We start from the raw sequence: 26,096 nt of genomic DNA on the forward strand, positions 1-26,096 counted from the left end.
TTTTAAGCAACATCAATTCCAAAAAGTTTTCCCAAAATTTGACTACAGGCTTCTATGGAAAAATATATCAAAATGTTGCTTAAAACTCTTCATAAACAACTTGTTCATAGAATTTGTTTTCACATAATGTTCAGGTGGTTGTTTTCTTTGGTAGAGTAAATTAAAATAATGTGGTTTCTGATGAACTATCATTTGAAAAACTCTGCAAACATGACAAATTTAAGCAAAATTTCCTTTCCTATTTGCATCATATGCATGATACATGTACATACACATCTGTAAGATACATGTTGCTGGGGGGTGGGGGCAGGGGGCATTTCCCTCCCAAATATATTTCTTGCCCCCCACTTTTGAGACGAAACTCCCAAATTACGTAAATTTCCACTTTTTGCTGCAATTTTGCGCCCCCTTGAAATTCACTTTGCCCCAATCCCCCCATGAAAAAAAAAATCCTAGTGCCGCCACTGTTGCTGGGAATCATGTGTGTGATGACTTGGACATGTGAAAATGTCATGAAGCACAATGACTGTTCAGGAAAATGCTTGATCTTAAATACGCGGCTACTGGGCTAATACATTTTACCCACAAACTTGCATGATCTTGGATACAGAATCACGCTTGGGCCACCGTAAGATTTCTTGTTTTTTTCAATATCCTAGAGTAGCAGGGAATTGGGTTCACTAATTTCTGATGAAAAAACCTTGATGCAAATTAAAAGTGTGTTATTTGATAACGTATCCCTTATCAATATCCTGCATTTAGTTTTGACAAGAGTATTTTGTGGACTTTGCTCTGTTGATACTTGGGTTATATATATATCTTAGGGTTAACTTGAAAATCAACTCGTACAGGGTGGGTGAGAGACCTTGACATTTCCAATTGTGATTAATTTAATCTGGTCAAAGCTGAAATAGAGCATGGTAGTTTCATTTCATTGTATTTTTGTTCAGACCAATGCAGTATGTGATTTGCTATATGTGATGAAATATTGACACCGCAGTTTTAAATTAACTCCCAAGCTTTAGCAAAAGTTTAATTTAACACTAATTTTGAATATGTTATAGTCCAGACTTGTAGTATTGGGAACAGCAATGAGTACGGGTATGGGTCCGGAGCAATGGGAAACAGGTACTAGGGTGCATCTATAGCCCCCCTATTTTTAAAATGTTAACCCTGATTTTTGTCCATAGCATAAATGTGTTCCACTATCAAAATAAATACCTCACACAAAATTTTGTCGAAATCGGACCTCGTCCTATGGGGCCACCGGCCATCAGAACATTTGTGATAAGCTATACCACAATTTCATAAGGCAGCTATTTTGATTCATATACTTTGTGTGCTTTATTATAGCTGCTGTATTCTCAATACTGCTAAGTGCATCAATTTAAAGATATTTTAGACCATTTCCAAAGCATTTGCATATTTTTTTTGTAAATGGCAGCTATGTTTGCAGTCTTCATTGCTGTATCAAGTAATAGCTGCCTTACGTAAAAGAGTTTTACAATCCTAAAATGCTATTTTCAGCACTCGCTATTACATTCATTAAGAAGTTCAGTGCTTCTTGAGGAGTCTGGTTTTAATCATTCATCAGTGTTAGATTTGCGCTAAAGTTCCGAGATTTGGCTCATTCTTGTGGCTTAGTTCAAGAACTTGTAGTGTATTTTGGTAGTGCTTTTCCGTTCTTGGTGCATCCAAGAAGTCTGTGCTAAGCTGTGCACTGCGTTCTGCACAGTGCACAGTCGTTGATAACATATTGATGGCTCCAATGTTGGCAAAGGATTCTTGATATGCTGAAGAATTTGACCATGTATTAATATCTTCAGTGAGAAAGTCAGTATTTATTTGCAGGATGTGGATAGTGAACCATGAGTCTTCATTGACCAAGTCTCCAAGAGATGTTGCAGCGGTGATGTTGGTTGGAAACTCAGACTTTCCAAAGGATAATCCAATCCGCTTCTTAGGTGCTAAGATGTCTACTGCAGGTTTAACTGCAAGGAGTTTATCAGCGAGTACACATCGCACATCTGTGGGCACTCTCAAGTACCATACTGACATTCTGTCAAGTACCATAGGTGACGCTTCAAAGCTTTAATTGCAATTGAAGAAATGACTGGATTCACAGCCTCATACCCCGGGCCTCATACATGAGCAACTGATTGAGGTCATGCCATGGGGCATCAGCAGCTGAAGTGCAGGTCAACCACCACGAACTGTAGATCAGCAGAGTGGCGAAAATAACAAATTCTCTCACTTTGGGCACTTGATGGGCGGCTGTTATGGTACCTTGTGGCAGCTGTGAAATCTGGGCTTCAAGCAAACAGATCTTTACTGAGTAAAGTAGCTAATTGCCATCCATCTGGCTCTGTGGAGAGCTCCAGGTTGCTTGAATTTAGCTGACAATTACTGCATCATCGCTTCCTAAGGTGTGGACTCCTTGATCAAGATCTTATTGGAAGGACTGATAAAAAGAAGACCAATGATTTACACAACATGCAGTATTAGGGCTTTGCTCTGATTGTTATTTATATGTTTATTGTTGACCTTTGACCTTGTTTGGTTGACCTTTGACCTTTGTTGACATTGAACTCTGTTGACCTTTGACCCTCATCTGAATATCCAAGAAACAAATCCCACAGCAGAGTATTAAATTTAAGTTGATATGGCCCTCTTCTTTCCATTTACACATTACATGCATTATATAGGACTAGGCGGTTACCCGTATTTGGCGGTTCTCGGCTGTCGCGATTACCTGGCTGATGGTGACTGTACCCACCAAGTTTTATGCCCATAGGACAGTTTTCACTAATTTGACCTCAGATGACCCCTTGTGACCTCGAAATGACCTTCCAAAATTTGGCTCTAAATGTTGACTGTACCCACCACATTTCATGCCCATACAACAGTTTTTAGTAATTTGACCTTGGATGACCCCAAAATTACCGTCCAAAAATTTGACTCTAAAAGTTGACTGTACCCACCGAGTTTCATGCCCATTCGACATTTTTTAATATTTTGACCTCAGATGACCCCTGGGTGACCCTAGATGACCCCAAAATGACCGTCCAAAAATTTGACTCTAAAAGTTGACTGTACCCACCAAGTTTCATGACCATACGACAGTTTTTACTAATTTGACCTCAGATGACCCCTGGATGACCTCGGGTGATCTTGGCCCACTTACCGAAACAAACTTGTTCTGTCTGAGGAACGTGCGACCCCTAGTCTCCGAGAAAATAGGCGGAAAACAGTTTTTACTAATTTGACCTCAGATGACCCCTGGGTGACCTTGACCCACAAACCAATACAAACTTGTTCCGTCTTAGGTCAAGATGCACCTACCCACCAAGTTGCATGCTCATATGACAGTTTTTACTAATTTGACCCCTAGATGACCTCTGGTGACCTTGACCCACTAACCAATACAAAATTGACCCACAAACCAATACAAACTTGTTCCGTCTTAGGTCAAGATGCACCTACCCACCAAGTAGCCTGAATCCTTCCAGACCCAGAATTGCGGCGCCTTTTATTACCCACAATCCTTCACGTTGCCTTATTCAGGGCCTGAATTCGTAACACGAAAAATTTTGGTGCACTTTTTTCGTCTGGAGCACCTAAATCGTGCTCCACGAGCATCTTATGTAGGAAACTTTTTCTCATAGTCTCCAACACCGCCAGTTTTGTTCCGCTCAAACCATGGTGGCTGAGGACCGGGTCGAAGAGACTATGTCATGAATAAGTAATGAGCTTACGTCATGGCTTGCATATTGTCAAAGTCTGGACAATCATGTTATCTGCAGCCAGCGGTATATGGACAGCATTAATAATGGGATTTTTGGGAATATTGGAAAAGCAAAGTTTAAGTTTAAATGTTTTGGTTTTAATTTACTTTCATTGCCACAATCATTATCATTCCTTAATATTCTTTTTATTATCATTATTATTAAAGTGGTCCTTTTTTCCCAACGGGGTGGTTGTGAAAAGTGGACTGACTTTCTTCCTAAAATTTGGACCTTTTTTAGACCAAAAAAGCATTAAAAAATTGATTTTTGGCTTGTTACGCTCACAAATTGTGATATTTTAGGACTTTAAAAAAAAAAAAACTTTTGCAAAATTAATTTTTCACTTCTTTAAAAAAAGAAAACCAATCACAAAAAGCTGTTCTCTCGACTCATAATTTTTAACTGATTCCCCAGAAAAAAATCAAGCTGTAGGCCTAGGCCTACTTTTTTCAACCAGGGATATGTTGTTTCATATCAGTCCCCATTTCTACAAAACTGATAGCAGAATTTTGCCCTATGCCTTCATAAGGTTTCTAAAACTATACCAAGCAACCATAAACAAGTTTGACAGAATGTCGGGTTTATTATATAAAGGGCATTCAACGTTTTAACAACAAAAATCAAGAACTTAAAAAAATATTTACAAATATTTTGACAACATTTAAAAATGTTTTTCTTTTTTGGTAGAGTTTTTCATATAAACACGTCTTCATGACCTTTATATATAAAAGCAGACATTTAAATGTTCTTAGGGAGCCCGGTTAGGGAGTGTTCATAAATTCTTTGGTGGGGGTGTAAATGTAGCTAAATGTGGGGGATCAAAAAAATATTGTGTCCTTAAAAGGGGGACAAAACCAGTCCTTAATAGCGGAGGGGGTAACAAAATTGAGGGTAAAAGTCCGGGGTAAGATGTACCAGAAGGCATGCACATTTTAATTCTTTTAATGAAAAATTGTGTTTCATTTTATAAATTCTAACATTTACAAGTTTGTGTTTTTTTACGGGAAAAATTATCACCGAATACATCAAATATTGATTAGTCCTGAAAACACACAGATACCGGCACATGTTATATTTCTTTTCATTTTATTTTTCTAACACATGACTGATACAAAAAGGATAACAACTTGTTATGGTCAATATGATTTAAACAAACATCAATTTATTTTAATTGAAAAATACACTAAGAAAAGTTGCATTAATAAAAAATCAATAAAAAAATTGGAGGAAATAAAACTGCTTTTAACATGAAGTACCTGATATCCAGATTACTCAGTTTACTTATTTTTGAAAGTTGCCACGTCCCCAACTTTTGTCCAATCTGCAACCCTAATAAACTATGACCAAAGAGGCCTAGCCAATTCTGAACACCTTTTCATGAAATTGTACATCACTCATCACTGTCAGGGCCTAGATTTCAACGAGCATCACAGAATCGATTCTCGTAATGATTCTTGTAAGATTCGGTGCGAGAATCAAAATCTCTCATTGTATCATACAGGAAGTGCAGTGACTAGGATGGATTTTGATTCTTGCAAACCAAGGCGAAATCTAGGTTTCAACTGTGCTGATTTATACAGAGCCCTCGAAGTGACATGGAAGAAAAAAACGGGGTCTGAGATAGCCTTGAGATAGTAACTCGGGGTCCAAGATAGTAATTTGAGGCCCGACTTAGTAACTCGGGGTCTAAGATAGTAACTTGGGGCCCAACTTAGTAACTTCGTGCCCCAAGATAGTAACTCGTGCCCGAAATAGTAACTCGGGGTCCCCAAACGACTAGTCAGGGTCCCAATTTACTCTTGGACCCGAGTCACTATCTTGGACCCAAATTACTATCTTGGACCCAAGTTACTAAGCCGGACCTCAATTTTTTCTTCCATGTCACTTTGGGGGCTCCGTAGTCAGTGCAGTTGAAATTGCTGCTTTTGGAAGTAAGGCATTTTGTGATTGTGATCCACAGCATCATCCCCCCCCCCCCACTTTTCTCAAAAAAAGATTTTTATACCACTGGAAACCTCTGGCTACATAATGTTTATGTACAAAGAATTTCTTGCAGATTAATTTGTTTAGCAGAAATATCATGAAATTTGAATTATGTTCTGGTACACCAGAACAAAATTACAACAAATAATCATGCATACCTCGCAAATGCAAAATCGAAATCAACTGCAATTTTGGGAATAACCTTTTTTTTGGGATATCTACAAAAAAAAAATATAAAAAGAGGATGCTAGGATCACTAAAATTGAAAATTAACATTATCTAATTATTGTCCACTGTTTAATACATACAGGTACATGTATAACCTACACCACATCCCTCTCTTCTAGGTTATTTATTATTTATTTATTACTATAATTCATAGTCTGTAAAATGGGTACATACAAAAGTCATGCGTAACTTAACAGGGTAAGGGGACAGTTATTGGCAAGTTAAAAATGGGCGAGTAAGACTAGAGCGAGAGAAAATGGCGAGTCAGATAAGTTTTTAAAATCCCTGGTCCCTGCAGAGGTTAAAGATTGATCCCTGCTGAGAATACGGGAAGTCTCGCCATTGAGTTAAGATGTTTTGGCAGACGAGTTACGACAAGTCCCATTGATGAGTTAAAATTTACGGCAAGTCCCATCAGCAAGTTATGGCAAGTCTTATCAGCAAGTTAAGATTACAATTTGATTTAGGGTAAAATGGATTTTTTCTCATCATCATGAACCTCAACTATAGAAAAATATTGAATTTGTGTATATCGTGGAACATTCAACTACGCTTGTTACTCCGCAACTAATCATGCTAACTACGCGGCGCACAATGCTACTCTATGCGTCCATATTAGCGAGGCTATCTGCGTACAACTGCTTACTACGCACAGCCACGCAAAGAGTATGTTCCACGATGTACACAAATTTTTCTATAGTGAAAGCCATTTTCCATTCATCATAACGGCATTCCTGTAACTCTCTTACAGGACTTGGTAGCTCGCCGATTTGATCGTGTTGTCGTAAATCGCCATTTGGACTTGATGGCTTTGCCGTAACTTCGCTGGTGGGACTTTGATGGCTTTGTCGTAACTCATCTTTAGCTTACTTTGTGGGGGTAATCGAAAAAAAACCCACCCTAATCTCTGTGGGGGGTAACTTGCCTTTTCTTTAACTCACCTTTTTTAACTCGCTTTTCTTTTTTTAACTCGCCTTTTTTTAACTCGCCTAGTTACCACTGTGTCCAGTATTTGTTGACTTAATTGTAGTCCACATTATCATAACTAGCGGGATACCCGCGCTTCGCGCGGGTCCCCGCTAGATGGGAGCGTTCACTATAAGAGGAATAATTACTGAACAGGTAGAATCATTGAAAAGGTACATTTTATTTATCTGTTCACCCGTTATCATAATCCTGTGACCCGTCCATATACCTTTTTGTCCTTTATTTTTCCTTCTTTCCGTATTACCATGTCCACTGGTCTCTGGCTCGCTAGTCGCGTGGCTCTCGCGCCGTTCTGCTGCTGAATTGGCGTAGTCGCGCGCATTACGCTGTGGCGCCGACGCGCTGTCTGCCAGCTGCAGTGACGCGTAGGCTGACAACCGATTTTCATAACAAAAACCCTGTTTTTACCCATATTTTCACTGTTTTTGCAGCCAATTCTTGACCGTTTTCAACCAAATAAAGTTTAAACACGTTTCCGTATATTCATCGATCTCCCGTATGAATTTGGCGACATTTGGATCGAAACTGACGGAGCCTTTATGTGCCCACATAGATACATACATACATACAACATTTCCCTATTTATAGTAAGACTAGCGGGATACCCGCGCTTCGCGCGGGTCCCCGCTAGATGGGGCGTTCACTATAACAGGAAGAATTTCTGAACAGGTAGAATCATTAAATAGGTACATTTTATTTATCTAAATCTGTCTCTTACATTTTCTTTTTTAGTTTCTTCTGCTCAGCTTTATTTATTTAACCCCGTTCCCATTATTTTCTAAATCTATTCTTTCTTACATTTCACTTTTAGCTTCTTTTTTATTTGCTGCTTGTGATTTCCCGCTTCCATGTTTTTATTTAATTCTCTTCTCATTATTTTAGCTCCTTTTTTTCTTTCCTGATTTATTTTCTTTCCTTCTTTGTTTCGTTACCGTTTCATTTTACTTTCACCCGTTATCATAATCCCGTGAGTGTTCATTTTACTTTCACCCGTTATCATAATCCCGTGAGTGACCCGTCCATGTACCTTTTTGTCCTTTATTTTTCCTTCTTTCCGTATTATCATGTCCACTGGTCTCTGGCTCGCAAGTCGCGTGGATTGGCGTAGTGCGCATTACGCGCTGGCGCCGACGCACCTTGCCAGCTGCAGTGACGCGTGAGGCTGGTAACCGATTTTCATAACAAAAACCCCGTTTTTACCAATATTTTCACTGTTTTTGCAGCCAATTCTTGCCCGTTTCCAACCAAATTTTCGCATAACCGTCTCGGTATATGGTTCAATGTCCCGTATGAATTTGGCGACATTTGGATCGAAACTGACGGAGCCTTTGTACACGATACATAGATAGATAGATAGATAGATAGATACATAGATACATACAACATTCCCCTATTTATAGTAAGATTATATATTATGAGTTCCACTGTGGTAAAACATGTTCCAAATTAACAGTGATGGCTAGTGGCTACCAGCTAGTTAGTCCACTAAACCTAATTGATAGGTAGGCGAGCCGTAACAGCCATATGTTGACAATGTCTTTTTCTGTCAATAGTTTTCCCCTCGAAGTTAAATTCGCTTGATTTTTAGTTGAAGTGCCGACATTCTATATGGCACAGGTGATTGCTATGGAGCATTTACCTGTCTCTTGCTTAAGCTTGTTGCTGCAGGCGGTTCCTTCCAATAAGTTCATATTTCATCTGTAAAGAAAAATAACCAAAAAATATCAATTAAAATATTTAGATTTTAATATTGAACAACCTACAGATCCCCAAAAGTGACATAGAAAGAAAAAAAAATATCTTTGGGCCTGAATTAGTAGCACGGGCCTGACCAGGGTTGTCACCAGGACCCAAATAGTACTGGTTAAAATATTGAAGGCAAAGCGTGGCAGCGAAGCTCTCGCGCCTCGCACTATCTTTTTAGTTGAGCGCTAGGGATCGGGAATAGGCTTTGAGGTACCACCCCTAAAAAAATTTTCTTCCTCTTTTTATGATGAAATATCATTATCCACTTCGAAATGTAAAAAAAAAAACTTTAAAAAAAACCCAATTTAGTGAGTGCCAGACGGCCCAGTCCAGCGTGGTGACAACCCTGGGCCTGACTATAAATAAGGGGCCCATGCTACTAAGTCAGATACTATCTTGGGGCTTGAAGTTACTATCTTGGGGCCTGAGTTACTAAGTCAGGCCTTATGTCCTAATCCTTTCATCAACCAATATAGCAGTTACTCATGGACTGTCTTTTGGAACTTGAAGGAGAGCAATAAATAGCTCTTCATGAGCCTTCAAGGAGAGCTGTTTCACATAAAGATTAAAATCAAACATCACTCTCCTATATCAGATTTAAGGGGTACTACACCCTGGCCAATTTGGTGCCTAATTTTGCATTTTTCTCAAAAATTATAGCACATTTGATACAAGTAAGATATGTATATGGTCATTTTCACGGTAAAGGGTGTAACTTTGGATTTTTAACATTTTAATCCGTAGTGTTCTAATAAAGCCACAGAATTCCATAATTTTTGGCCACATAAGTCATCTAGTTAGCAGCTACCTTGGGTAGCATAATCAGCTTTGGGAGTTACTGCGTTCAGTTTTAGCAGGCTTAAATGTACTTAATATTGCCATTTTGAAAAACTATAAAAAACAGTAACATTTTGTAAAACCCTGTGTTTTCTTCAGTTAGTTCATGGATAATTTTTCTTATCCTGAAAGTACAGTCATATGTTCAGTAAACACTGCCACATTAGATTTAATTGTGAACGGCCCTGTATTTTTGAGAACCGGACTTCCATATTTGTCGTTTCGGAGGCTTCATTTTCCGTTAACAATTGTTAACAAACTTTGTGGGTGTAGCTTTGGTTCATAATTCTTGGTTATTTCTTCACTTCTTCTTGATTTATAACAGTTGTTATCTTAACTTGAAATGGGTAACAGAAATTAGCCGATTTGCAAGCTTTTAAAATTTTTATAAAATCTTGACTTCAAATAGCCGTTTTTCCGTTAACTTTTTTGAAGCCTCCGAAACAAACTGTTCAGCAAGCTTGTGCAAATATAAATAAAAGAGCTCATCCAATCTATTTATCAAAATGTAGCAAAGTAGATCCTCAAGTCACATGTTTTTAAATCGTGGAGATATATATCACCGTTTGAAAATGGGACCCAATACAAACTTTCCGTTAACAATTGAAGCCTCCGAAACAAATGAAGCCTCCGAAACAACAGTAAACTTAATTATCATCTATGCATATCTAAATTGGTGTGTTTCATACTGATATCTGCATTGTAATTATTACTTGATATGTGCAGAATGTCATAAATTTAAAAAAATTGACATTATGGTTAATGTTTGAAAAATATACTGATACCTTAAAAAGCCTGTTTCGGAGGCTTCACATGCAAAAAACACCATACTTAACAAATGGGTGAAAAAATTAATGTGTGATAAATCTACAATATCTGCCGCATAGAATCATTGATTCAATACACACAAGAAAATAACAGCTTAGATGATCCCAACACTGTTGTTTTCAAAAAAACTACTTCTGCAATGTTTAACAATTGTTAACATGAAGCCTCCGAAACAAGAAAAATGACTTGCTGTGATAATTTAATTTTTGTCACAACTGAAATTCAATACTTAGAAGCAAAGGATGAAAATTGGTAATTGTGATATTTTTTACCTATTTTTTTATGTCAACTTGTAGTACTTAGCTAAATATTTTACTTTTATGATCACCTGTGTTGTTAACTGAAGCCTCCGAAACACAAATCGCTTGAATTGCCAATTCTAAAAAATAACTCCAATTTCTGTGAAACTTGGATGGGAGGTTCCTTTCATCAAGTAGTATTTGTACATGAAGTTAGACATTCAAATTATTTTAGGAACCCAAATAAAAAAAAAAAAATATGTTTAAGGTTTGGAAATTTCCATTGTAAATGACACTTGATGTTAAAAATTTTCAAAACTGCAATTACAAACATAGCAAAACATGGTATAAAATTTAACTTATATCTGTTGACTTACTTTGGAATGGAATTTCACATGTATTCCAGCTTTCATGTCAAAATTTTCTGAGGTTATGTAAAATACATTTTTCTTAGATTTTAACCAAAATGTTATGCAAATGTCAAATTTTTTATTAGAAATCAAAAGGTTTAAGCCTTGAAACATTATTTTACTTGAATTTAAGTTGCTTCTATGCATGATTTCAGTAAACAGAAACATATTTAAGTGGTTTGAAATTTTGACCCTAAAAATCAAAAGTTACACCCTTTACCGTGAAAATGACCATATTATAGGGGCAAGGAGTACAACTACTGCACTGAAAATTCAGCAACTCAAGGCAAGTAGTTATTGATTTATTGATCAAATACTGGTTTTCCCTCATTTTTGACTGTAACTCCACAACTGTTGTTTGTGCTGAAATAAAATTTCCAGTGCAGTAGTTGTAGTCCTTGCCCCTATAATATACATCTTACTTGTCACAAATGCATTATAATTTTTGAGAAAAATGCAAAAATAGGCACAAAATTGGGCAGGGGTGTAGTACCCCCTTAAGGAGAGCAGTAGAGAGCAATGCTCTCACTCTCCTCAAAAGGCAGTCCCTGGTTAATCATAGTACATGTACATACCAGCTTTTTGTTGTACCAGTACTGTTGAGTTCATCACTATACATTATGATTAAAAGCCACCATCTCCTGAAAACAGTTGCTGCAGCGTAACTGTACAGTTCACATCAAGTTGACATCACTGGTATCACCTAGTTGGGAAAATTCAAGAAACAAAATATTAAAATGGAGAAACGTTTTACAAGAACAAACATGTTTCACTGTGCCTCCAGTAGTGAAATTGTGCTTCTCCATGCTGCAAGCCCCAGAGTTACATGGGAGGCCTATGTACAGTACCAATTCAAAATATATTTTTGGAAATTGTTTTACCATTTATTTGCACACAAAAGTAAACTGCGGATTTACTGTGCACCTTTTAGATAAAAATTTGATCATTGCATCTGTGTGTGACTTGTATGGCATGCGAGTTGTGTTGGAGATCAATGGTGGTGCATCCGTAGTGTACGTACGTAGCACACGTATTGCAATTTGGCATTTTGCCCATTCATGCCTAAAGGCTAAACTATGATCAGCTCATCATCATGTGTGAGATGGGAGTCCGCTTTACAAATGTCAAATTCCGCTTTTTTCCGCCTTGTAAATTTTGCGATAAAAAATTTTCACAAAAAAAGCCTTAGGCCTACGCCTTAACATTGGAGATTGTCAATTTTCTTTTTTAAGCTTTTTTCAGTTCATTTTTTTCTTTTTTTGGCAAAACTGCTTTTTCTGTGTTTCTTCCCAAATTTTGTGATTGTCCAAAAAAATTCTGGTCGGGAGCAGGACTCATTGTGGTCTATTGTGGATTGCGTACAGAGCTGGTGCAGCACCTTTTTGGGTGGAAATTAAGTAAAATAAAGTCCCAACTCATGCTCGCGTAAATTCACATACATTGTAAGCGTGCGCCAGTCACGCATTACGCATAAATAGCATTTGATTTAAGCATTGCTTGCGACCACCTGCATGGCAGTGCGTGCATGCCATTCTACATACACGTAGATCAATACCATGTTGTTTCTTGTTACAAGTCTTATTTGTTCCACCTTATAAAAAAACGAACAAACTTAAGGTGCCCTCAAAGATCATGTTGTCCGCATTTAAATGCATGAATGTCACTCTCCTCAAAAGGCAGTCCCTGGTTACTCATTGTACATACACGCTTTTTGTTGCACCAGTAGTACTGTTGAGTTCATCACTATACATTCTCATTAAGCCACCATCTCCTGAAAGCAGTTGCTGCAACTGTACAGTTCACATCAAGTTGACATCAGTATCACCTAGTTGGGGAAATTAAAGAAATAAAATCTTAAAATGGAGAAAAGTTTTACAAGAGGGGCCTCTAGACTTCTCGCGTAAATTCACAAATCATGCGCCAGTCCTGCATTACACAACGCACAACTAGCGTAAAGCATTCATACACTCCTATCAAAGCAGCCAATCAGAAAAGTATGAAACATGCATTGATTGTGTATATTGTGCACTCTGCGTACTACGGCAGTGTTTCATGCGTGTTCGTGTCACATAGGGTTGATTCATTTTTCGGGCGGGTTTATATTTGGTTCTGATTTCCAACATTTTTAGTGATAATTTGTTATATAAAAAAAGTTAAAATCATGTGTTTTTTTCTTGTCGTGTATGACATGCGCTTATTTTGGGGGGCTTTGGGGGCGCCAGCCCCCCAGGGTAAAATCAGGGGGCAGCGAAATTGAAGGGGCTGCAAAAACAGGGGCGGCAAAAACAAAAACAAAGGGGGTGGCAAAAAGAATTAATTAATAAAAAGGGCAGAAAAATTTGATAAAGCATACAAATTTTTGAAAAAATGTTGCTATACATCAAAATGTGTTGCTTTTAGGGCGCTAGCACCTGAAATCTTTTTTTTTTTTTGCTCTTCACTTTTTCAAACAACCGGAAAAAAAATGGGTCAACCTTTTCGGGCTGTTGAGGAAGGGGTGGCAAAATTTAATTTTCTTCAGCCCCGGGGTTGGGGGCGGCCACGATGCACGCCACTGTATGAAATAGATTAATAAACACATATTACTTAGGCCCTATTGCTCGAGAAATTAGGCAAAATAATGCACTTGCGCTGATGTCGATTCGTCTAATTTTGTCTCCCCCCTTCGGGGCCCATGCATTATACGCACCAACATCAGCGCACATGCATTATTTTGTCTCCCCTTCGGGGCTTGTGCATTAGATGTGCAACATCAGCGCATATGCATTATTGTGTCGAATTTCTCGAGCAATAAGTAACACGCATTCATAATTACCTATAATTATTGCGCCCCAGGCCTTGCCGTTTGACTTTGAGGTGAGCGATCGCTCTCGCCCCCCATAAAATTTCTAGTGAGCGATTTTCCACTCGCCATGGACACTAAAATATTACTCGCTGCGAATCTCACAAAATCAGCCAGCGAATTAAGTGTTTAAAACGATTTAGAAAGGTACAAATATTAGTGCCTTTCGCGTGCATTTGAACGTGAATTTTAAAACCGAAACTCTATTTGATTATACCCCAATAAGTGTATTGTGAAAATTCAACCATTCGCGTACCATCATGCTAGCGAGTGATTAACGACTCGGCTTTAAAATCTAGACAGCAAGGCCTGGCGCTCAACTGCGTGCATGCCATATCAAATCAATTGTCATTGATACAGGTTGTTTATGACTGATGTTTTTTCGTGGCCTGATCCCGGGCCTGGCCTAGCCTACAATATATAAAAGAGTGAATCAGTCATGAGTCACGACACTGCTCTTGTTTACGGTGTAAAAGATGGCCTTATAAACCATGCACATTATACGTGAAAATAATTGATATAACTTCAGCTTTTATACTTACATTGTTTACCACTGCACCGCACCATGAATGCCGAGGCTGTGCATAGTCAGTGCATCCATGTCACTGTGGTCTGAGCGGGGTCTGTGGCGACGATCTTTCCTTCTCAAAATCAAGTTAAATATTGCGATCTGACGGTGTGCAATGGACTCAATATGTTACAAAACCACAAAAGTTTCACCATGATGACTAAAAATCGTGCAAAGTTGATTATTTTGGTTTAAAAATGGGAAAATTGTAGAAACTACTAATGGCGGACGCAACAAGAAAAAAAATTTTAAACATCGGCTACCAAATTTGCTGGCAAAGAGGTTTATTCCCTGCATCGGTACTCAGCTGTTTGTTTTCAAGCTCGCTTTATGTATAGCGAACAAAAGCTACCCAAATCAGCCAAATGTTGGGCTTCAATCAGGGTTCCGTTTGTCTTTATATTCCCATGGTAGCATAATGAGCGAAGAATGGGGCACAATAGTAGCTGAATGCAATGACGTAATCAAAATCTACTAAATATTCATATTTTAGCATTTTTCACTGCACCAATATTGGATTGCTGAACGATTCAGTCCTCACCATCAGCACAACCCGATGACCGTGCGTAGATGTTGAAGGACTTGGAGGATTTAGTCTACCCACCAAGTTGCATGCTCATATGACAGTTTTTACTAATTTGACCCCTAGATGACCTCTGGTGACCTTGACTCACTAACCAATACAAACTTGTTCTGTCCCGGGTCAAGACGCACCCACCCGTCAAGTTTGAGGAACGTGCGACCCCCAGTCTCTGAGAAAAACAGTTTTTACTAATTTGACCCCTAGATGACCTCTGGTGACCTTGACCCACTAACCAATACAAACTTGATCTGTCTGGGGTCAAGCTGCACCCACCCACCAAGTTTGAGGAACGTGCGACCCCTAATCTCCGAGAAAATAGGCGGACAGACACACAGATAGACAGAGAGACAGATAGACAGATAGACAGACGATGCGTATTATTATATAGATAGTGTGTTTTTAGAGTGCAAAGTTCACTTTACTACACGTTTCAATGGACAAGCCCATTTTCGGACTTCAAGCCTGTGGTGGCCCCATAAGACAAACTCAGAATTCAATAAAATTTGGTAGGGATTAGTTTTGGGACAAGTGGAACATGTTAAGGCTATGGACAAAAATAATGCAAACTATGGGGGCTATAGATGCACCCTAACGGGTACGGGTACAGGTACAGAAATTGGGACTCAAGTACGGGTACGGTAGTACAAGTCTGCGTTATACCTCATAGATCTACATTTATCCCTTATTACTCAGCATTATTTAACCTACCTCTACATGACTTAGTCTTTGAGGCAGTTAATATTTGAGAGGGACATTTTATGCAGTTTTAGTCAGTGTTTCTTGTAAATTGCAAAGAAATTTCATTTCTATCCGTTGTTACAGGAGTGAATTTAGATGCATACCTCAAGCCACTGAATAAGGAGAAGCTGGAAGTGCCTGAATTTGTTGAGGTTAGTATTATTACCAAATCAGCAAACAAACATATTTCTATACTTCATACTTCTATGTGTGTTAGAACTAATGATAGCTAATGTGAAGGTTTATGTATGAAGATATGAAAGAGAGATTACAATTGATGATGAGGATAATAATTATTAATAGTTTTTACATACAATGAATTACGGAGTTGGAAAACTTTTCATGATAAAACTAGAAGGATGGTAATGCTTTTGCAAATTGCATTCTTGCAATGCTAATAATATATTAAGTTATTTCAAGTTTTTTCAATCCTACTATCTGAGCAATTAAAGTCCAAAAATGAGCAAAAACAGCCTAAAATACATATCCATTGGTTTTCGCACATATTTACATGATGGTCTGCATTAATTGCGCCATAATGAAAGGAAAATTGACTAAAGAAAGCAGGTAGAATAAACACAGGTATATTAAAATGAATGAGGAGAGTGCATGGGTGCCATGGGTTGGCGATATTAAATACAATCCGTGAATCATGGGTGACCATCCACCTCCTGTATTTTTTTAATCCTGCATCCCATAACCCCCCTGTCAAAGGCATTGTCATGGTTGAGTGACAGGCACATGGTTGTTAATCACAGTTTTCATTCAATTGCCTTTGAGTATACATATTCATTGTTTAACATCTTTGCTGTTCAACATATTCATCATAATATGCATACTGATGTTGTGATGAACTAAATCTGTTTCAGTACCTAAGAAACCTTGTGACTGAGATGACACCGGAACTCTTCGCAGAGCTCATGACCCACATGTCTCAGTGTGCTACTTCTTATCGAAGGGCAGCCATCTTGGAAGCCAGGAAGGAAATTCTGATGGAATTATTCAAGGCTTGTGACCATGCATCTATCGGCATCATTGACAGGCATAGGGTGTTAGGGCTTTTCAAAGCTTTCTATGACAAACAAGCTTGGGTGAATAAGAGACACTTCAGGAATCCAAGAAGATGTAAGTTGATGTCATCAGTAATTAGTGGCTTGCTTAGTGTTCTCAAACCAGTGGCAAAATCATCAATGTTTGTTATATAATTATATGATTGGTTGAACCAACATAAATAGCATTATGCACAGTGGCAGTACCAAGTGGTGTGGGGGCATTTCCCACCAATCTTGGGCTTCCCTCCACTTTCCCCCAGTTAAAATAAGAAATTGAAAATTGATAAACTTTTCTGGCCCAAATTGACCCATTTTAGGTCAATTTTCGGATTTTTGCCCTCGCTAAAATTTCTTTCTTCCTAGAAAAAATTGCTGGTGCTGCCACTGATTATGCAAAATTAGTTGAAAAGATACTTTGAATAGAGCAGAACGAGCACAGCTGGGGACCAGAGGCAGCAAAGGTGCTCCTTTTGTATTCAGCTGTTTCTCCAACTGGCATGACATAATTCTCCAAAGTGAACAAGATGTCTAGTTTTGGTAACATGCCTCATCCCTGCATGTTTTTGAATTACCATTCATTTTGCATTTCATCTATTCTTCGTAAGATTGTTTTAGTTGTTTTAGTTGTTAACTTGTCATAATGATCATGTGCTTTTGCATGTGTCATAATATCTTCACTTAATGAACCCAGCTATTCTTTGTTTTTGACTGACAGGGCCAGTTGTAGAGCTTGATGAAGTAGGGGATGATGAAAGTTCCATAGCTGAAGAGAGTAATGTAAGCAGTAGAATGTCAGGCTCTGTGGCAGACAGTAGACCTGGCACTGCAGATCTATCACCCAGTACCCCTACAGAACAAGCAAAAGATGAAGGTACTGTGGAAGAGGTGGACCAAACTAAGCTAAAGAGTGATGAAAGTGTTGATCAGCCAGAAGGTAAGACAGTGAAAAGTGCACATTATTTGACACAGACAAGTTCAATCTTCAGTGCTGCAGTCATAGTTTCATTGTTTTTTTTGTAAATGTTATAGGCTTGGTGTGACCTGCACACGCAATACCTAAACGCTTCAGATGAGACGCATCATTGTTTTCATTTGTTTCCGTGCACCATCGGCAAGGACCTGAATAGCCCCAATTTTCCCCCAAAGCTGACGGTGCCAATGTACATGGCAGTTTTAATTCTGTGACAATTACTCAGAGCATGAATTTGCTCAGAGCTTTTGGAATGTATCAAATTTCTACAATATCCTCACATAACAATTTCAATTTTCATGCACTGTTTTATTATTCACCTAGTTGTTGTTTATTTTTATAAAATCATTTTCAGAGACAGCTGTAGCATCCAAGGAGTCAAGTGAGGTTCAGCAACCACCTACAACTGAGGAAGGAGAAGAGAAACCTCAAGATACCACAGCAGCAGATGGTGAGGATGGAGCAGGACAGGAACTGCCTGAGGAAAAGAAAAGTGAAGAGGCAACTGATGCTGTAGATAAGGAAGCAGATGAAGGTGAGTATCCATTTTGTATGATGATTTTAAGTCTAATATTTAAAGCTATTATAAGACCATGTTAAAAATACAAGATCTAAAATTGTGGTGGAAAATTGCTCCAATGCAGCTTATGACCTTATGGAGTTTTAGGCTTGAAATCCCAAGAATCAAAATGACTCTTAGGATTTATTTCCAGAGTCATTTGGATTCTTGTGGTGTGTTTCCAACAGTTATATGGGATAACCAAATGTATTTTACCTGGTATCTCAGGTAAGTGAAATTACTGAAGGTTAATAAAAAAATATCGTACAATATTTGGAATAGCATACTACTATGTAGATTTGATTTGATTTTTCAGTTTTGAACATTCTCAGCAGACATGTTACATTTTTTGTGTGCAAAAAAGCTTACCACAAAGTTTTTCTGATACTGCAATGATGATTGCTCCACCAGTGCAACAGAAATATCACACATAAATAAACGTAGAGTTACACAGTTCTACTATGTATGCAACTTTTTTTCATGATAAAGTTTTTTGTATTAATTTCATTTTATTTATATTTTTATTTTTGCATTATCTTATTTTGTTTTAAATGCACAATGACACATTTGTGTTGCCAACTTGGTAGAGAAACACTCACCATTAAGTACAGAAGTTCCAAAAGAAGAGAGTAATGAGCCAGAGCAAAAATCATCTGAAAATGAAGATAAGAAACCTGAACAAGAGTCCACTGAATCTGCAGCTAATGATACAGAGAATGCACAAGAGTCTAAACCAGAATCTACTGAATCTGTAGCTACAGATGATACAAAGACTGTGCAGGAGTCCAAACCTGAATCTACTGAATCTGCAGCCACAGACGATGCAACGGTTGTGCAGGAGTCCAAACCTGAATCTGCAGCTGCAGATGATGCAAAGACTGTACAAGAGTCTAAAACCGAATCTACAGCTGAAGATGTAAAGACTGTGCAAGAGCCTAACACAGAATCCACTGTACCTGCAGCTACAGATGGTGCAAAGACTGAGCAGGAGTCAAAACCTGATTCAGAACAGACACCAATTGCGGGTGAATCAGCAGTGGAGACTGTAACAGAGAATAAACAAAATGGTGAAACAGGTGCAGAGGCAACTGATGAGTCAGGGGAGAAGAGTGCAGAAAAGACAGATGTCACAGTCAATGAAGCTGCTGCTGAGTCTAAAGAAGTTGATGAGGGATCAGATGAGAAAAAAGATGAACATGCAAAAGAATTACAAGATGCTACACAAGAAGTAGCTAAAGAGGATGGCATTACAGAAGAACCTAAACAAGTAGTCAATGAGGAGGGAAGTAAAGAGGTTTCTCAAGGTCAAGAAATTGAGAATGCACCAACTGCAGTCAAGGATGAGGCACTTGCAGAAGAGACCGACAAGGACAACAAAGAGGGTCAAGGTTTGTGGCGCTTGCCTTGAGTTCTATATTGCTGTGGCTAACTCCTTGAAGTGCCTCTATCTTACTTCCTGCATGGCTCATCTATCATCTGAAAACTTCAATCCTATTGTATCATTCTTGGTTAAATTTATTACATTCATTGATGATTTCCTTATTGATTGCAGTGTTTTCTCAAAATGTATACATTAACTTTTGCATGGCTATATTTTCCAACAGCTAAAGTGTATTGATGTGAAGTGATAATCTTACTAATTTACTTACTACCTTCTTCCTTCTCAAATGAGTGTAGATGCGTGTATGTGTATGCTTTTGTAGAATACTCTCAATCAGGAATCCACACCTGAGAAATTGCTGTATCACAGTGAACACAGAAACCACAGTCATCTGCGCTTTCTGGACAGTGTTGACAGATCACAAATAGCATAAAAGTTCTCCAGTTGGGATGTAGGGTCGGTCTGTGCTCACTTATTAAAACTCTAAAAAGCTGTGGTAAGGCCAAAGTGTTTGTGCCTGTTGTGCTAAGGCAATTTCTCTGTGCGTTTGCCAGTGTTTACACATAGGTGTGTGTGTATATGTGTGCCTTTTTAATCACATCAGTTTTGGTAGGCAGTAAATTTACCATTTACCTTGAAATAACAATTATAAAACTTTTGCATGAAAAGATGTATCAAAATCTTAAAATACATGAAATAAAAAAAAAATATAGTTCAGATGAAATTGACTCTTAAACTCAGGCCAAAATGAATAGCAGAGAATAAATTCTGTTTGAATACAGGAAAATACAAAGTTGTATACAATACTTCATCATGCTCGAGTAGGGCAACTTGTTATGCTGGTTTCATACTACCCTGCCACTTGCCGCTGAGCGGCGTGGCGCACACGTATTGCAGACAAACGGACACAATCAAGGCTTGTCATTGGTTGAAACGCCCTGACGCTTGCCGCAGCGGCAAGCGGCAGGAAAGTATGCTGGAGGCTTTATTATGTGCTCATAATAACAATCCATATCAACTCAATAGACCTTTTCAGCAGTTGATCGGAAATCTTTCAAAATAATTTCAGAAAGATGTCACTTTAGATAAACAAAAATACCACCATGACCACAACCAATCATACACTGGTGACAATGCTTTTGTTGAGTGTGTGGCGTATTATTTTTCGCACCAATCATGTACTGCATTGTTTTACTTGACACAGTCTATTCAATTGCATGTTAGAATACACATTGAAATTGCCAGAAATTGATTAGATGAATATAATAATGGTTGTGCATGATCAATGTTTTTCGTAACTGTCTTGCTGAAAAGGTCTATAGAGTTGATTACCTGCAGTGAAATGTGTGTGTGTATTGTAATGATACAGTACTGGCTCAGTGCTATCAGATACCAACTGAGATACATAGTCTAGTTCATTAAAGCAGCTGAGATGCTTGCTGGACACTATTTGACAGGTATTGCAGTCCAAGAACTAGGTCAGTTGTAGCATACATGGGTTGGAAAATTGTTTTCTCTAAACTTATTTTGTCTATTCCATTATATAAACTAGATGAGGAAGGTGCCAAAGAGTCTCATCCCCAGACGGCTGCTACAGGAAGAACTACTGCTGTGTCTTTTGATGAGGAAGCTATCGCTACTAAGGATAAAGAAAAGAAATTATGTAAGAATTCTTGCTTACTCCACCACAAATAGGCTGGAAAGTAAAATATCAATGAGTGGGTTGAGAAATCCTTTATCTGTTGTTTATTGAAGGATTCAATTTATCATATATATCTCAAAGCTATAATTTATGATTTTAAACTTTTGATCTCAACACAAGATTAGACATACCTCAAATTTTCGGTTGTAACTTCGACCTTCATCGGGAGACTGGCAACCCAAGTTTGGTCGTAGACTCTTGGTAGCTGGTATCGGCCCCCGTCACGGTTAAGTGAAGGTTGGATGACTCTAATGTAGATGGCCTCCTTGACACCCCTTTCGAAATACTTAGGTTCCCGGTCGAGGATCTTAACTTGCTCCAAGTCAACTTGGTGCCCCGGGGATTCAATCTCAAAGCTAGTTCTACCGACAATCTGGCCCGTTTGTGATGGATGTTTACATATATTGAGAAGTGATTTGTTGTAAAATATTATTGATGTTTATGAAAATATTACCCATAAACAAGTTCAATGGAAGATGTCATGCAGGGTATGTTAAACGGGGTGTTATGGGGAATGCACGTTCCCATATAGCTAACTTTTATAATTATTTACGCAAGAAATAGATCGGGTTGTTTCTTAGGTGACCGAGAATAGGCGTATATACCCTAATAGGCCTATCTCTAATTACCGTTACTTCGGTATCTATTATCTGGAAACCCATCGTTCACCTCTTCCAAGCCCTGAGTGTCCTGCTACATTGGAAGACCCCAAAAATAACCCCGGTATCTGGATGTAGGCCGTTGCTAAAGTAATGAAATCAATCGGGAGAAATGTGAACGCAATAAAGCCTAATATAATGGGTTATAGGCCTTACCATAACTGATTATTTTTAACCATTCTGGATGAGACGCACCTGTTAGTCACATGCACTCTGTAATGCTTTCCGATGCCCACGCTGCGTCCATCGGTACTCCGCGCACACGTCTGTTGATACTCCGCAATAGCGCTCTGCGACCACGCGATAGCCCCGCGCCACGCGATAGCGCGCGGACAGACGGACAAACTTTCTATGATTAGTATTATGATAATTCTTGGCTATAATGGAATGTACTTATTATGTTCATGTAGCATACTATAGCGTGTGCGCTGTATGCTTGTGTAATGTCGTGGAGCTGCAAGCATGCCAAGTGTTACTCCTTGGCCAAGAATTACTTGAAATACCTGTATAGTATATAATTATTATTTTTGATAATATGTATATAATTAAGAGAATTTAGCTAAAACTATGTAAAAGATTTAATTAATCTTTTCAAATTTACAAAGTATTACAGGGCATTTTTATATGTCCTCATATTCTTTAATGACCTCTGTTTATCCTACAGCCTTGAAGTCTCCAGTGAAAACACCTACTTCTCGTAGCGGCTCAGTAGCAGCCAGTGCTTTTGATCAGAACACGTTAAACACCAGCCAATTTGTAGCACTTATTGAGGTATTCCTTGGAGATGACCCACCGGAAGAAGTTGTCCAGGCTGTGATTAAATTCATCCAAGAGGGATATGTGGAAACGGAAGAAGAGAAATTCAGCAGGTTACAGAAGGTAAGTGAATAGCAACATTAGTCTGTTATTGTAAAACACAGTGACACCTGTGCCAATTGAATCTGCCAGTCAGAGGTAAATGCACCCAGTCAAGTGAATTTGTGTTCCTTTTACATTGTTTTAGGCAATACCGACGCATATTTATCTATGCGATAAAACCAAAATCTTGAATATTGATTCAGTTAGCCTGTCCAAAAAACAAAACAAAACATGAAAATGAACACATTTAAAATGGTTCTTTTGTTAAAAATAATGACAGTGGACAGCATACAAACAACCCGAATTCTCATATGCAAACATCTAGATTCCTGCAATTTTTACAACTTGTAGCCGTACTCAAGATACAATTGCCAAACACATGTTTGACTAAAAACCAAGCAACGTTTGGGGATTAAAACGAGACATTTAGTTCATCCCAAATAATGGTCATATTTAAAAAAATTTTAATCACTTATTTTGGTGTTTCCACATAACAACAACACATTTTCACTAAATAGATTCATCAGGTTTGTAGATATACAGTAAAATAATTTTCTTTTGCACAAAACCATAATATTTTACTCACTTGGCGGTTTACGCCTATCATGGTGATAGGCATCATCAGAAGATGTTGGATGATCCTTACTTCGAAGTAAGGATCATCCATCCTCTTCTGCTGTAAATACCCCTCTACAGTGGGATGATAGGAATAAACCATCAAGTGAGTAAAATATTATGGTTTTGTGCAAAAGAAAATTATTTTACTACAACAACACATTTTTATTGTGCGTTTGCCTCTACGGGCATGTCAGCTGAAAGAGCACATTTTTAGGTACTAATTGTGTAAAAAATCCAATTTCTCCTAATATAAAAAGAGCTTAGACTATTACCAACTTAATATGATTCAATGTTACTGATTGCTAGGCTCGTCGTGAGGAGCAGCTGGCTAAGAGAAAGGTGATGATGGATCAGCTGTTTGATAAGTGGGACAATGATGGCTCTGGCTTCCTAGACTTAGATGAGCTGCACAGTGTTATGAGTAAATTTAAAGAGAATATGGAGAAGAAGATTGTAGCAAAAGGTAAGGAAATTATCTTTTTATAATGACAATATAATCAAAAAATTCTGAAAGTTCTGACTTTGACTTGACTCCGTTTACACTGGGAAAAAGTTGAAATTTGATTTTGACCTCAAAGTCACTTGCGACAGATGATTACCATAATTAGAGTCAGTGGATGTTTTAAGAATCAGTTACTGAAGATGTCTTCAGGGATATTGACTTCAGTGTTATTCAGCAAACATGCATGGCACACACAAACTTAATTCTGTCGCCTGACTGTTTATACTAGCAAAAGATACAATTAGATAGCATCGCAGTCAAATTGAATTAACTAAATAGTGCTGTCAAGCAACATTGGATAGCAACTTTGGAAGTCGTAATCGAGTGGAGACATTACCTGTTTACACTATATTGTTTACAAATTACACTATATTTAGTATAATATCTATACTAATAAAATAATGAGCTCTGTCTGTCTGTCTATCCGGCTATGCGTTTCGCCGTGCTTCGACGCATCGTTCCGATATTTCGGATATAGATAGGTATCGGGCATTCCACATTTATGGGGTAGTTTTAAAGGTCATCGGAGGTCAAGGTCAAAGGTCAAAATTTCAACTTTGTCCGATCGGGCCCAAACTTGGTGGGTGGGTTCCTTGATGCGAGGCGAGTAGATGGCGGAAATAAAATTGAGGTCAACCGAGGTCAAAGGTCATTACAGAGGGGTCAAATTTCAAACTTTGTCCAATCGGGCTCAAACTTGGTGGGTGGAATCCTTGATACGAGGGGAATATATGCCCAAAATAAAATCGAGGTCAACCTGAGGTCAAGGGTCATCACCGGGGGGTCAAATTTCAAACTTTGTCCGATCGGGCTCAATCTTGGTGGGTGGAATCCTTGATGCGAGGGGAATATATGCCCGAAATGAAATTGAAGTCAACTGAGGTCAAAGGTCATGGAGGGGTTAAATTTCAAACTTTGTCCGATCGGGCTCAAACTTGGTGGGTAGAATCCTTGCTACGAGGGGAATATATGCGCAAAATACCATTGAGGTCAACCGAGGTCAAAGGTCATTACAGAGGGGGTCTAATTTCAAACTTTGTCCGATCAGGCACAGACTTGGGTGGAATCCTTGATACGAGGGCTTAAACATGGTATAACGAATTCTCAATATGACAGGAACAGGAAGATTTCACCACTCCCTGTGAGGACTGCAATGTATTCCCAGCATTCATAGCTGAAAATGATTTCTAAATTTCAAACGGATGTATCAAATAAAACTGAGGTCATCAAAGGTCAAAGGGGATCAAGCCAAGGTCATCTAGGGTCAGAGGTCATATGGGGTCAAACAGCATCACTGTCTGATGCTGGTCGTGCTCTCTCACGTACAGCCCGGGCGTACAGCTACTACAGTGCCCTCACAGCTACAGGTACTCTAGTAGTATAGACACATGCTGGAGCAGAAACTTTTAAATGGTTTGGTTGCTTCATTATTAATTTGATTTGATTTGATTTGATTTGATTTGATTTGATTTGATTTTGATGGATTATTTGATATCAAATTTTGTTTGTTTGATTTTTAGCCAAGCAAATGCTAGATAAGGAAGACAATGATCATAGGCTGAGTAAGACAGAGTTCAAGAGGTATCTGGAGGTGGTGTGTTCATTACTACCAGGCGGTGAAGATAACTTTGACCCATTGGTAGAATTCCTCATGACTAGTGTGGAGGTAAGAAATATTGGGGCTATGTTTTATGATTGGGGACAAAATGATATTGGGCTATTCCTGTTGAAATCCATGCACCCCTATGGAACACATTACCTTAATCATCCACAAAGGGAGTGTGAAGTCACCCTCCTCTTTATGGGAGATTAAGGTCATGTCTTCCATAGGTGGTGTATGGATTAATCTTAATCATCCACAAAGGGAGTGTGAAGTCACCCTCTTTATGGGAGATTAAGGTCATGTCTTCCATAGGTGGTGTATGGATTAATAAAACCACACTGTTGTAAATTGCTTGTCATGCTTTTGTATAGTATTAGAAATAAAGCAGGCCCTCAGTTCAAAAGCTTGTAAATGTCTA

General features: G+C 38.4%; 1 protein-coding gene across 3 annotated transcripts in view; it reads left to right on the top strand.

Annotated features, from left to right (window-relative positions):
* Positions 1 to 26,096, top strand: part of LOC140155881 (EF-hand calcium-binding domain-containing protein 5-like) — a 59,046-nt gene that overhangs the window by 18,766 nt on the left and 14,184 nt on the right. For all 3 annotated transcript variants that reach the window (XM_072178878.1, XM_072178880.1, XM_072178879.1), the window contains exons 4-11: positions 15,859 to 15,926; positions 16,644 to 16,899; positions 17,542 to 17,760; positions 18,152 to 18,331; positions 21,289 to 21,399; positions 22,762 to 22,976; positions 23,880 to 24,036; positions 25,596 to 25,741. In XM_072178878.1, coding sequence (XP_072034979.1) covers positions 15,859 to 15,926; positions 16,644 to 16,899; positions 17,542 to 17,760; positions 18,152 to 18,331; positions 21,289 to 21,399; positions 22,762 to 22,976; positions 23,880 to 24,036; positions 25,596 to 25,741 — 1,352 coding nt within the window. The remainder of the gene's footprint in view (positions 1 to 15,858; positions 15,927 to 16,643; positions 16,900 to 17,541; positions 17,761 to 18,151; positions 18,332 to 21,288; positions 21,400 to 22,761; positions 22,977 to 23,879; positions 24,037 to 25,595; positions 25,742 to 26,096) is intronic.

Source organism: Amphiura filiformis, chromosome 6 (genome assembly GCF_039555335.1).
Source record: "Amphiura filiformis chromosome 6, Afil_fr2py, whole genome shotgun sequence".
NCBI lineage: Eukaryota > Metazoa > Echinodermata > Ophiuroidea > Amphilepidida > Amphiuridae > Amphiura > Amphiura filiformis.